The sequence below is a fragment of the Nicotiana tomentosiformis genome, chromosome 4 (assembly GCF_000390325.3).
Source record: "Nicotiana tomentosiformis chromosome 4, ASM39032v3, whole genome shotgun sequence".
Taxonomy (NCBI): domain Eukaryota; kingdom Viridiplantae; phylum Streptophyta; class Magnoliopsida; order Solanales; family Solanaceae; genus Nicotiana; species Nicotiana tomentosiformis.
In genome coordinates, this window is record NC_090815.1 from 39770135 (window position 1) to 39781839 (window position 11705).

The 11705-nt window shown below is 34.2% G+C and overlaps 1 protein-coding gene across 1 annotated transcript; it reads right to left on the bottom strand.

The window, feature by feature from the left end:
- Positions 1–7555: 7555 nt before the first annotated feature.
- On the bottom strand, positions 7556–10399 carry LOC104116179 (probable UDP-arabinopyranose mutase 2). The gene is made up of 4 exons (XM_009626988.4): positions 9892–10399; positions 8581–8831; positions 8300–8468; positions 7556–8101 (listed from the first exon to the last, which is right to left on the bottom strand). The coding sequence occupies exons 1-4, from the start codon at positions 10213–10215 to the stop codon at positions 7754–7756; spliced, it is 1092 nt and encodes a 363-aa protein (XP_009625283.1). The 5' UTR covers positions 10216–10399; the 3' UTR covers positions 7556–7753.
- Between the last annotated feature and the right edge of the window lie 1306 nt (positions 10400–11705).

Here is an 11705-nt window from a genome sequence, read left to right on the forward strand (position 1 = left end):
AAATAGATCATTTATTATATGTGTGTCTTTTTAGTTATGTAGTAGACAATTTAGTGTATGAAGTCTTAGTTCATGCACTGAAGATTAAATTGTCGGCTCACATAATTAATAAACCATGTTCACAATCAAAGATATTATTGGACAAAATATCTTGATGATTGTAGCATAAGATTATAGTATAATTTGTCTTGATTATGGGAGTGATTTTACTCCGACTTCGTGTGCTAGTATACTTAGTATATATTGAACGGACCAAGTAGAGAAAATATGTTTTTGTACTGAATATATATAAAATATTTTCTCTAATTCATTAAATGAGCTTATACTCCTAATCTTAATATAATTATTATGATCAATGTAATTTGTTTATTGTTTTGATTTATCAAAAGGTACGACTCTATTCAGAGTTAGTGTATGCCTAATAGATTGGACAATAACGAATAACATTTGTGAAATAATAATTAGTTGATAGAATCCATGACTTGGTTTTGAGTTTGACGATACCCCTTTATGTGAGCTTATAAGTATTCATGTAAAAACTCGGCTGGTGGATTTTGTATCCGTCACATGAAATGGTTTAAGCGGAATTATAAAGGATTTAATTTGTTGATTAAATTAAATTTTCAGTAATTTAATTTAATTAACTGGTACTTGATATCTTAACAGGGGGAGTTAAAATAAGTATTACTGAATTTTCGAAATTCATATTGAGGAGTTCAATTGCAGTTTTTTAGTAGAATAAACTGTAATTAATTATAGTAAGAATTAATTCATGCTAATTTTGAATTAATGTTATAATTAGTAGCCTCTTATTATTTCTGTGGTCCTTGCTATACCTAGTAAAAACCTAAGCTTAACTTGGGTAAAAGGTGACTTGGAAGAAAAGTCATCCGGTAGAATTAGAGTAGGATTCTACTTGTGCAAGTAGAATCCTACACGCTTTTTGGAGCAGATTTTCGGCCAAAAACTAGTCTACTTAAGGAAGACTAATTTCACCCAATAAAACACTTTTTTTAGAGTTGTATTGTTCTTACCCACTCAAAAGCAAAATCGTCCAAGGTTTTATTAGGCATATAGCAGAAGACTGCAGCCTTGGATTCTAGCTATGTGGAGGATTTATGCAATGATTTCAAGAGGTTAGTGCTTCTAATCTAGCAATTATAGCATTGTCTAGTTTACATGTATTTGATGCCTGAATTGTATGCTTGCTTCCGTTGCGCATGTTCTAACTTCTTTATCATGTCATACAACAAGTTATTTTTAGCACTTAATTATGTACGATTGCTCTTTTCTTAGCCCGAATAGTATGTACGTAAACCTTACGTCCACCTTGTGTTAGATGCTCCTTGTGGACCAAATATGATTAGGGCCCGATGCAGACTAGATTTGTAAGTATGTTCGGGGTTCGCTTGGAAAATAGAGTGTTTGCCAAGTGCCTTTCACGATCTTTTAGTTTTGGGTTGTATAGGTGTGGAAGTGAGTCTTATGCCTTCAATTTCACCAGTACTTAGATTTCAGCTAATTCTATAACTTAAATCTTTAGTTTTCTCTTATTCATTATTTTGAAAAGGCTGGAATTGTTACAAGAAGTCTTGGTCTATTCGGTCTAATCTGATATCAAACTACGCTTAACATTCAATTGTGTATATAACAGTATGATTTGATTTTGGAGGTTGAATTTCCCAAAGGAAGGTAGGAATTCTTCAATCCAGCAAACAAAGTAAAAAAGTGTTATGAAATATAACTCAAATTAACAATATAGAACAAGAAAAAACAAGCTAAGAGATATAGAGAGAAAGAGAGAAGATATTCTTATTTCTTCTTCAATTGTGTGTATTTTTCTATCTATTACAAGGTCTTTATATATGCATGAAAAGTGAAGAAAATATGTCATTGAACATGTCATTAAACATAGAAAATATGTCATTTAATATGTCATTAAGCATTTGAGAAGAAGATCACGGAGGAAGAGTAGAGATCCACCATAATTTGATATTTATTATAACACCCCCCTTGGATGTCCATAGATAATATGCCTCATTAAAACCTTATTAGAAAAATAAATTCTAGTGAAGGAAAAAGAGTACACATGTTTAGAAATACGCTTTTTGGTTGCCTCATTAAAAACCTTCCAAGAAAAACTCAGTGGGATAAAATCTTGTAAGGGAAAAAGAGTACAACGCATATTAACTCCCCCTGATGAGAGCATCAGTTCACATCCTTGAGCTTTTGCATCCCAATTTTGTACTCTAATTTCTTGAAGGTTGACGTCGGTAGAGATTTGGTGAACAAATCAGCCATATTATCACTTGAACGAATCTGTTGCACATTGATATCACCATTCTTTTGAAGATCATGTGTAAAAAATAACTTTGGTGAAATGCGCTTTGTCCTATCTCCTTTTATGAATCCTCCCTTCAATTGTCTTCATACAAAATTGTGGGTAATTTATCACACTTCAAACCACATTTGTCTCGAATAAGATGTATTATAGATCTCAACCAAATACATTCTTGACTTGCTTCATGAATAACAATTATCTCAGCATGATTAGAAGAAGTAGCCACGATTGATTGCTTAGTTGATCGCCAAGATATGGCAGTGCCTCCACATGTAAATACATAGCCTGTTTGAGATCGAGCCTTGTGCGGGTCAGATAAATATCCATCATCGGCATAACCAACAAGATCGGGATTGCAATCATTGCCATAAAATAAGCTCATATCGGTAGTCCCTTTTAAATACCGCAATATGTGTTTGATTCCATTCCAATGTCTCCTTATAAGAGCAGAGCTATATCTTGCTAAGACATTAACTGAAAAAGTTATGTCAGGCCTTGTAGTGTTAGCAAGATACATTAGTGCACCAATTGCACTAAGATATAGTACTTTAGGACCAAGAAGCTTTTCATTCTTTTCTTGAGGTCGGCACGGGTCCTTATTCACATCAAGTGATCGAACAACCATCGGAGTACTTAATGGATGTGCTCCATCCATGTAAAACTGTTTCAATACCTTTTCTATGTAGGCATATTGATAAATAAAAATCCCGTTTGTCAAATGTTCAATTTGGAAACCGAGACATAATTTTATCTTTCCGAGATCTTTCATCTCGAATTCCTTCTTTAAATAATCAATTGCCTTTTGGAGTTCTGTATGAGTTCCAATAAGGTTTATGTCATCAACATATACGGCAAGTACAACAAACTCCGATGTTGTTTTCTTTATAAAAACACATGGACAAATGGCATCATTTATATAACCTTCCTTTAATAAATATTCACTAAGGCGATTATACCACATTCTTCCTGATTGCTTTAGACCATACAAAGATCTTTGCAATTTGATTGAAAACATTTCCCTGGACTTTGAATTATGTGCGTCAGGCATTTTAAATCCTTCGGGAATTTTCATGTATATCTCATTATCAAGTGAGCCGTAAAGGTAGGCTGTAACCACATCCATTAAATGCATGTCAAGCTTTTCATGGGCAACAAAACTAATGAGATAACGGAACGTTATAGCATCCATAACATGAGAATACGTCTCTTCATAATCGACACCAGGCCTTTGTGAAAATCCTTGTGCAACAAGGCCTGCCTTTTATCTTTGTATCTCAATTTTCTCATTTCTTTTACGTACAAAGACCCATTTATAGCCAACAAGCTTAACACCATTAGGTGTTTGGACTACAGGCCCAAAAACTTCACGTTTCGCAAGTGAATCCCACTCGGATTGGATTGCTTCTTGCCATTTTGGTCAATCACATCTTTGTCGACATTCTCCAATAGATTGAGGTTCAAGATCCTCACTATCTTGCATAATGCTAGATGCAACATTGTATGCAAAGACATAATCCACCACTATATCCAATCGATTCAAATTTGTCTCAATATCGATTGAATTTATTGGTAGTCCCTTATTTTCTTGAGTCTCATGCTCAATGATTTCATCATGAATCTCAGGATTGGTTAAATCGTGGATTTCTTTATGAGACTCTTTCGTAATGTTATCTTGATCATTTCTTTTTCTTTTTCTAGGATTTCGATCCTTAGAACCCAATGGTCTGCCACGCTTTAGGCGTGCTTTTGACTCATTAGCTATGATATTAGAAGATTGTTCAACAGGGACATCAATACGGATTGGAACATTCTCTGCATGGATATGTGATTTCGTTATCCTTCTCAGATCTGTAAATGCATCTGGCATTTGATTTGCTATTTTCTGCAATTGGATAATCTTTTGCACCTTTTTTTCATAAATAGAGGCACGTGGATAAAGATGAGACAATGATGGATTTTTTCACGAAATTTTCCGTTTGATTTCACCAATTTTTCCCCCTAATTTTGGAAAAAATGCCTCATCGAATCGACAATCTGCAAATCGAGCTGTGAACAAATCTCCCGTTAATGTTTTGAGGTAGAGAATAATGGAGGGCGATTCAAACCCAACATATATTCCTAACCTTCTTTGGGGACCCATCTTGGTGCGATATGGTGGTGCTATAGGCACATATACAGCGCATTCAAAAATTCTTAGATGGGATATATTAGGTTCATGACCCAAAACTAATTGCAACGGGAAATATTTATGATAATTTGTCGGTCTGAGACGAATTAGCATTGCTGCATGTAAAATGGCATGACCCCAAACAGAAGTGGGTATTCTCGTTTTCATGAGTAACGGTCTTGCTATCAATTGAAGACGTTTAATCAAAGATTCTATAAGGCCATTTTGAGTGTGAACATGAGCTACAGAATGTTTCACTTTTATCCCAATTGATAAGCAATAATCATTAAATGCTTGGGATGAAAACTCAATGGCATTATCAAGTCTAATAGACTTAATTGGATTATCGGGAAATCGTACCCGTAATCGAATTATTTATGCCATTAATTTTGCAAATGTCAGGTTGCGAGATGACAATAGCCATACATGAGACCATCTAGAAGATGCATCTATTAAGACCATAAAATATCTAAACGACCTACTAGGCGGGTGAATAGGTCCACAAATATCCCCTTGTATACGTTCCAAAAACGCAGGATACTCAATCTCAACTTTTGTTGGTGATGGTCTAACAATCAACTTGCATTGATAACAAGAAGTGCAAGAAAACTCATTATTTAAAAGAATCTTTAAATTCTTTAATGGATGCACATTTGAGTTCTCTTTAATTCTTCTCATCATAATTGATCCGGGATGTCCCAATCGATCATGCCAAAGTACAAAAGTATTGAAATTAGTAACCTTTTGGTTTACGATAGAATGTGTCCCAATTGCACTAATTCTTGTCCAATACATGCCACAAGATAAAGATGGAAACTTCTCAATAACCTTTTTCTGGCCAGAGACATTATTGGTAACAATGAGATATTCGAGATTATTCTTATCTATTGTCTCAATATGAAATCTATTTTGGCGGATATCTTTAAAACTCAACAAGTTCCTCTTGAACTTGGAGGAGAACATTGCATTCTCTATGATAAGTATTGTTCCCTTAGGCAGAGCTATAGTAGCTCTTCTAGAGCCTTCAATTAATTTTGTACCACCATATATTCATCAACATCTATATGGTGAATATCTCTTTTAAAGAGAAAGTTATACCATTATTGTCATGGTCAAAATTAGATGCAAGATCTGTTTCTTGCATTATTGTTGTCCTTTAATAATCACATTGCCAAAATATTTTGGCGTACAATAGGTACGTGACCAATGATCATTCATGCTATAATAATGACATTATTTTCTTATTTCATCTCAAACCCCCTTCTAGAGATGAATGTGGTATATTTACTACCACTAGCACGTTCATATTCTTTCAAGAATGAATATGTATTCATAATGATTATCACATTGTTTTCATATACACTTCAGGAATGGAACATAATAATCCATGCGTGCTTTATAAAATCTCATGACATATCAATGGCAAACATCACTTTCAAAAAGTGAAGGATTATTTTGAGAGTCAGTATTGTTCTCATTACCATAATGATGACAATTATAATTTCGTCCATTATCACATCCACATCCATTCATTACCATAATGATGACAATTATAATTTCGTCCATTATCACATCCACATCCATTCATACCTTCACAGTAACATCATGTCTTATTTTAGACTTGGACGGGTTTCCACTATTGGTGGCGATTGATTTTAATTTGCATATGTGAACTTTCATTAACTGAACTCAATCAAATAAAAAGTATCAAGCAAATATAAAAAAACACATAATCAATTAAAATCTACGTGTCCTTTGTGATAATTATCCCACTTTAAGATGGAAGAAATATGTGATAAAATAGAAAGGAAAAATATGTGCTTTCTCAAAAGTCTTCACTTCGTGTTTCTTAATATTAACACATAGGAACATAATACTTGTTATAGGAAAAATATTTATAGTTCGTAACACCAAAAATCCTTACATGATTTGATGAACTTTCAAGAAAAACTTTTCCATAAAGCAAGTTTTTCATGTATGGAAACATAAATAACAAAGTGTAAAGAAACTTGAAAACTAATTAGAAAAGGCTAACCGTGATGGCCGAATATATGCTGGCGTTGTACACCTTATACTGTCATCGTTCTTACCATATTATTAACATTAAATGACGCTACCGGCACTGGCAGCATCATAACAACTCAGTTGGCTAGAATTTCGTGCTGATAACGTGTTATGAAATATAACTCAAATTAACAATATAGAACAAGAAAAAACAAAGTAAGAAATATATATAGAGAGAGATATTCTTATTTCTTCTTCAATTGTGTGTATTTTCCTACCTATTACAAGGCTTTGAGATGTCATTGAATGTCATTAAGCATTTGAGATGAAAATCATAGAGGAAGAGTAGACATCCACCATAATTTGATATTTCTTATAACAAAAAAGAAATTGTGGTGTTGTGCTGGTCAAATTTCAATCCACTTATCCTAAAAAAGAGTTGAGGTTGGAATGGAACCCTGCTAAATACTTTCGCCAGTGGCAGTGAGGACTTCTTGTATAAGAGATCGACAGATTAACATTTTCTAGTTTCTTTCAACTACAATTACAACTATGCCCACCATTTCAGAATCCTCCAATCTCATTTAGAAACTTGATTAGCCTAGTATTTTCAGAAATGAGAGCAAACATCAAATCCCCACCCCTCTAATTCATAATCTTGAGACCAATGTGTGTCAGTCTGTGTTTTACTTAGCACTCCTATGTCAATTTCACGAAACATAACTAATCTCAAGTAACCAGTCCTAAGACTGAATAATACAGGAATACCACAGTTGGTTGATAGCCAACACAATAGATAATAGGATGATCAGGTACCGATAAGTTACATCCTAAAGTTGCTTCTGTTTATAGGTTGCAGTTCAGCAGCATCATATAAGCTAGGAGTAACAAAAGTGGTACATTTAATGAGTCCGACCATCTTTGACCAACCCAAAACAAAACAGACCATTTGCCACCCCTAAGTCCCGCTCTTAGCATAAAAATGGGAGATACCAAAAAGCTGGAGGGGGTTAAAAACTTTCACTCAAAGGGACAAATATGGATAATCTCAACTCTCAAGTTTGGAATTTTATTCAACAAGTAAATAATACAATCTCTGCAAGGATAGCAAAAAGCTAGAGCCTAGAGTCTACATAAAAGTGAATCCTAGACCAAAATTAAACAAGTAAATAGATAAATAAAAACTGTATCCAGCTCAACTCAATGCAATAAAACAAAGAGGACCATAAGCTAAATGGAACCTACTTTGCCGGGCCATTTGAGATGGATAGCTTATCCAAGGCTTCCCCGGTGGGGTTGAGCTCATCCCAGGCTTCAATCCATGTAACCATGGCATCCGCAAGCTTGGTGAAATAAGGATCTACCTTGGAAAGTTTGTCCTTGACCTGTTTTGACAGTTCGATATAGCACTGCTGAACACTTGTGCAATCTTTAGGAAGAGTTGCAGACTGGAAAAATGGAATGATCTCTTCTTGCCAGTAGATGCCTTTGTACTCCTTCTTAAGGTTAACAAATGGGTTGCTCGCTTTGCTGTGCCATATGTAGGGTAGACCAGTCTTGATACCCAGTCCCAAATGGTCACATATCACCTATAAAAACACAATATTCTATGTTAGGATTCTTTCATTCAACCAAATTGCTTCAAGAAACAAAAAAAATGTCATCATAAGGTAATCTTGAGGTTTACGACGAAACCCCAAAAACAGATCTTAAAGGTTATAATAGACTAAACAGGTTTCTATCTTAGCAAGTTAACATAGTTGCAGAAAGAAAAGATAATTAATTACCTTGGTACACCAGCCGGCCCACATATCGTCGTAACGTCCAATGGGCTGACCATCACCCATGAGCCCAAAGTACATTGCAGGTCCAATAAGCTCACGGTTGAATGCCAAATTCATTCCACACATCGGGAACAGAGTGCCTTTTGGAATTGTCATGACCGCATCTACGTATCTGGAAAAAGTAATAATATGAACGCTAATTATTAGATAAAGAAAGCTTTCTAAGTAAGCACAACGATTAATTCAATAAGTTTTATAATTTGGCTTATCGAAAAAGTTCATGCCTCGTGTTCCTCTCACGTGGCTTGACAAGTTGAGTAGGTGCATCGTAGTCAGGGATGTTGAGCCAAAGACCATGAGAAACAGCTGTGGGTGCTCCCTCGCGCATACTGAAAGGGTACCCGCGAACGAAATCTGCACCTTCTCTGTATGGATCATAGAGAGTGTTGAAGAAATGTGGAGTGGAAGGACAAAGGAGGTTCTTAATGTGTTGCTCAAGTGCATTGATGTCTTTGCCAGATGGGTCTTTGGCAACCTGCACATCATCATTGCAACAAGAGTTCAGCATGTAATCAAATGAATAACAAGATCAACTATAGATGAAGGCGTTGGAGTAAGACAATCAAATACAATTTGTTTCAAAATATTTGACAAAGGTTTAATAGAGATGAATGGTAATTTAGACAAAGTTTTCTTAAGGGGTATGCAAAACCGGAAACGACATATAATATGGACATGTAGTAGGATTTTCCCCTTAAAGAAGCATGCAATGATTGGATAAATTAGTCAAAGTGTGATAAAATTGCAAAATATATGGTAAGATGGAAGGCTTCCTCATTACTAGTAAAGCAGCCCTCAAATATGAAGTCATTATTTAAAAAAGAATACATCATTGCCATGGGACCAAGTCAATCAACAAAGATTATCACATGAAAGCATTCAATCCTAAAAGGAGGTAACATGAAGTGGTGTAGCATAATTACATTACAGGTTGCTACAGACAGTAGAAAACAAATAAAACCTCATCTCAGCCAATAGATCATGTACCAAAACAGGGAAGGAGAACTAAGAAAACATGAAGCTACTACAAGATCTGGCTCAATGCATCAAGATCAAGTTGGTCACTTTATTTATAAAACTATACAAGAGTAAAAAAAAACTTGAGTCCTAAGGGTGCAAAATTGTAATATACACTACTTTAACAATGTCAGCCCAATTAACTTCATAAAAATAAATCCATAAACTTAGATTAGCTTAATATTATAACCACATGAAAGTTGACCAAATTAAGAGATTTATGCTATCAAAAGGATCTGCAGATCAGCAGGTTCTTAATTGAAACTCAAAGGTCCAGATAAAGAATACCCAAATCTAGCTTAATTAAAGAGATCCATATAAATTATAAAGCTGCTAAGAAAAATTTACCACCTTTACCCTTTCAAACCCCTAGACAAAACCCCAAGTGGGTACCAAACAAAACACAAAACTGACTCTTAAACCCCCAAAAATTCACCAAGATCCAATTTTTCTAGACACCCACAAAATAAAACTGAGTAATAATCACAAATAAAGAGTAAAATTAAGAAAATACTCACAAAGCAATCATCATCAATGGTGTAGATATACTTCTTCTTAGAAACCATATAACCAAAGCACCTACAAGCAGAGTCCTTAAAAGAGATACAAGAGGCTTTAGGACCAAGAATCCTGTTAATATCATTCCTATTGTAAAGCTCATAATCAAATCCTTCAGGTACTTTAATGATCTTAGAAGGGTCACCATCTTGTACAATAATTAAATGGTATGGCTGAAAAAAGGGTCTCCACATCTCCAAGAAATCAAGATTTCTAATTGTTGGTATGACTATATCAAGCTCATCTTTCAACAATGGTGTTGGGGCCATTGAACCTCCAGCCATTGTACCTTTGGATCTGAAGAAAGAATGACAGAAAAGAAACGGTTCTAACAAAGAAATTGGGGAGATAAGTTGTAGTTATATAGAAAGAAGTAAAGAAGACAAGTTGTACTATAGTTTGACTTCGATGTATGTATGCTAATACTTCGGCGAGATTTTAGCGTCTTGCCTTCGAAACGTGTCAACTGGTAAGAGAAAATTACAATCTTTTACCGACAAAAGAATACGAAGTATTGTTTTATTTTTTTCAAACACCTTTTCAAAAATTCAAAGTAAAGTTATTTTTAGTTAACAAAATACTAGAGTTTAGTTTATGCAAAATTTATATATATATATATATATATATATATATATTATATATAAAGCACTTCACTCTATTTGGATCATTATTACATATCGTTTTATAATGTATTGTATTGTGTCATTTGATTTATATAATGTTTGGATAGATTGTATTGTTTACTGTGGTTAAATAATATTTTTGTTGTTTGGTTTGATTATATCGTATTGTACTGTTACTGATAAATTTACTAAAAGGTCCTCATTAAATATTAAATTTATCAAGAATTACGCGTTGAAAATAATTTAAGAAAACCTATTTCTACTAATGTATCTCATCACGCCTAACTCTAGTCCTAAAAAGGATAAGCGGTCGCTGCAAATATAATTCGGTCTAAGAGTCCGGAGTCGAATCCCACAGAGAACTAAGATTTAGCTATAATTGTTCACTATCACCAAGAAGACAAGCTTGAACAATTTCTAAGTTATAAATATTAAGATTCTTATGTCTAACTAATTAACTAACAAATTAAAATAGTAAATTAACAACTAAAGATACTAAGGGTTGGTGATAAGATTAAGGAGGTCTAGAGTTATGATTTTCCCAATTATCGGAATCCTTCCCGCTACGTCTCCTATAATTTCGTCTAATTATTCTCTATTGATCGTGAGTATTTCAGCTGTCGTAATTCTCTCCCGAGCAACTACAATAATTTACTAGGCATATTCTCCCAAACTACGCTAGTTGGCACTATTTTACCGCTCACTATGACCACGTCAAGACTTTATTATTCCTAAACTCACCTTTAAACATGTCGTATTGATTCCTTATATACGTTAGGAGTGACGTTGTTCAACAACTATCTAAATATGTACCCTTTCCCAAGCAATACATAATAAATAGGCACAGTCAATTGATGGCCATTCAATCAATAGAAATAAGCACGTAGTTGAACAAGTAAAGAAATTCAAAGGCTAAATTATATTCAAACTTAACAAGAATTCATCCTCCAAAAGATTCATCAAAATCCTAAATAATAAATTAGTTACTCATAGTAGTATGTAAAAATACAACACTAAAATTCATAACCAATAATAGAAAACAGGAATAAGAAAGGAAAAACTCGTGGTTGAATCTTCCTCGTTGCTCCTCGTGTATTCTTGCCTTCAAAGGTGTTGTGTAACCTTAAAATAATATCTCCTCCTCCAAAATT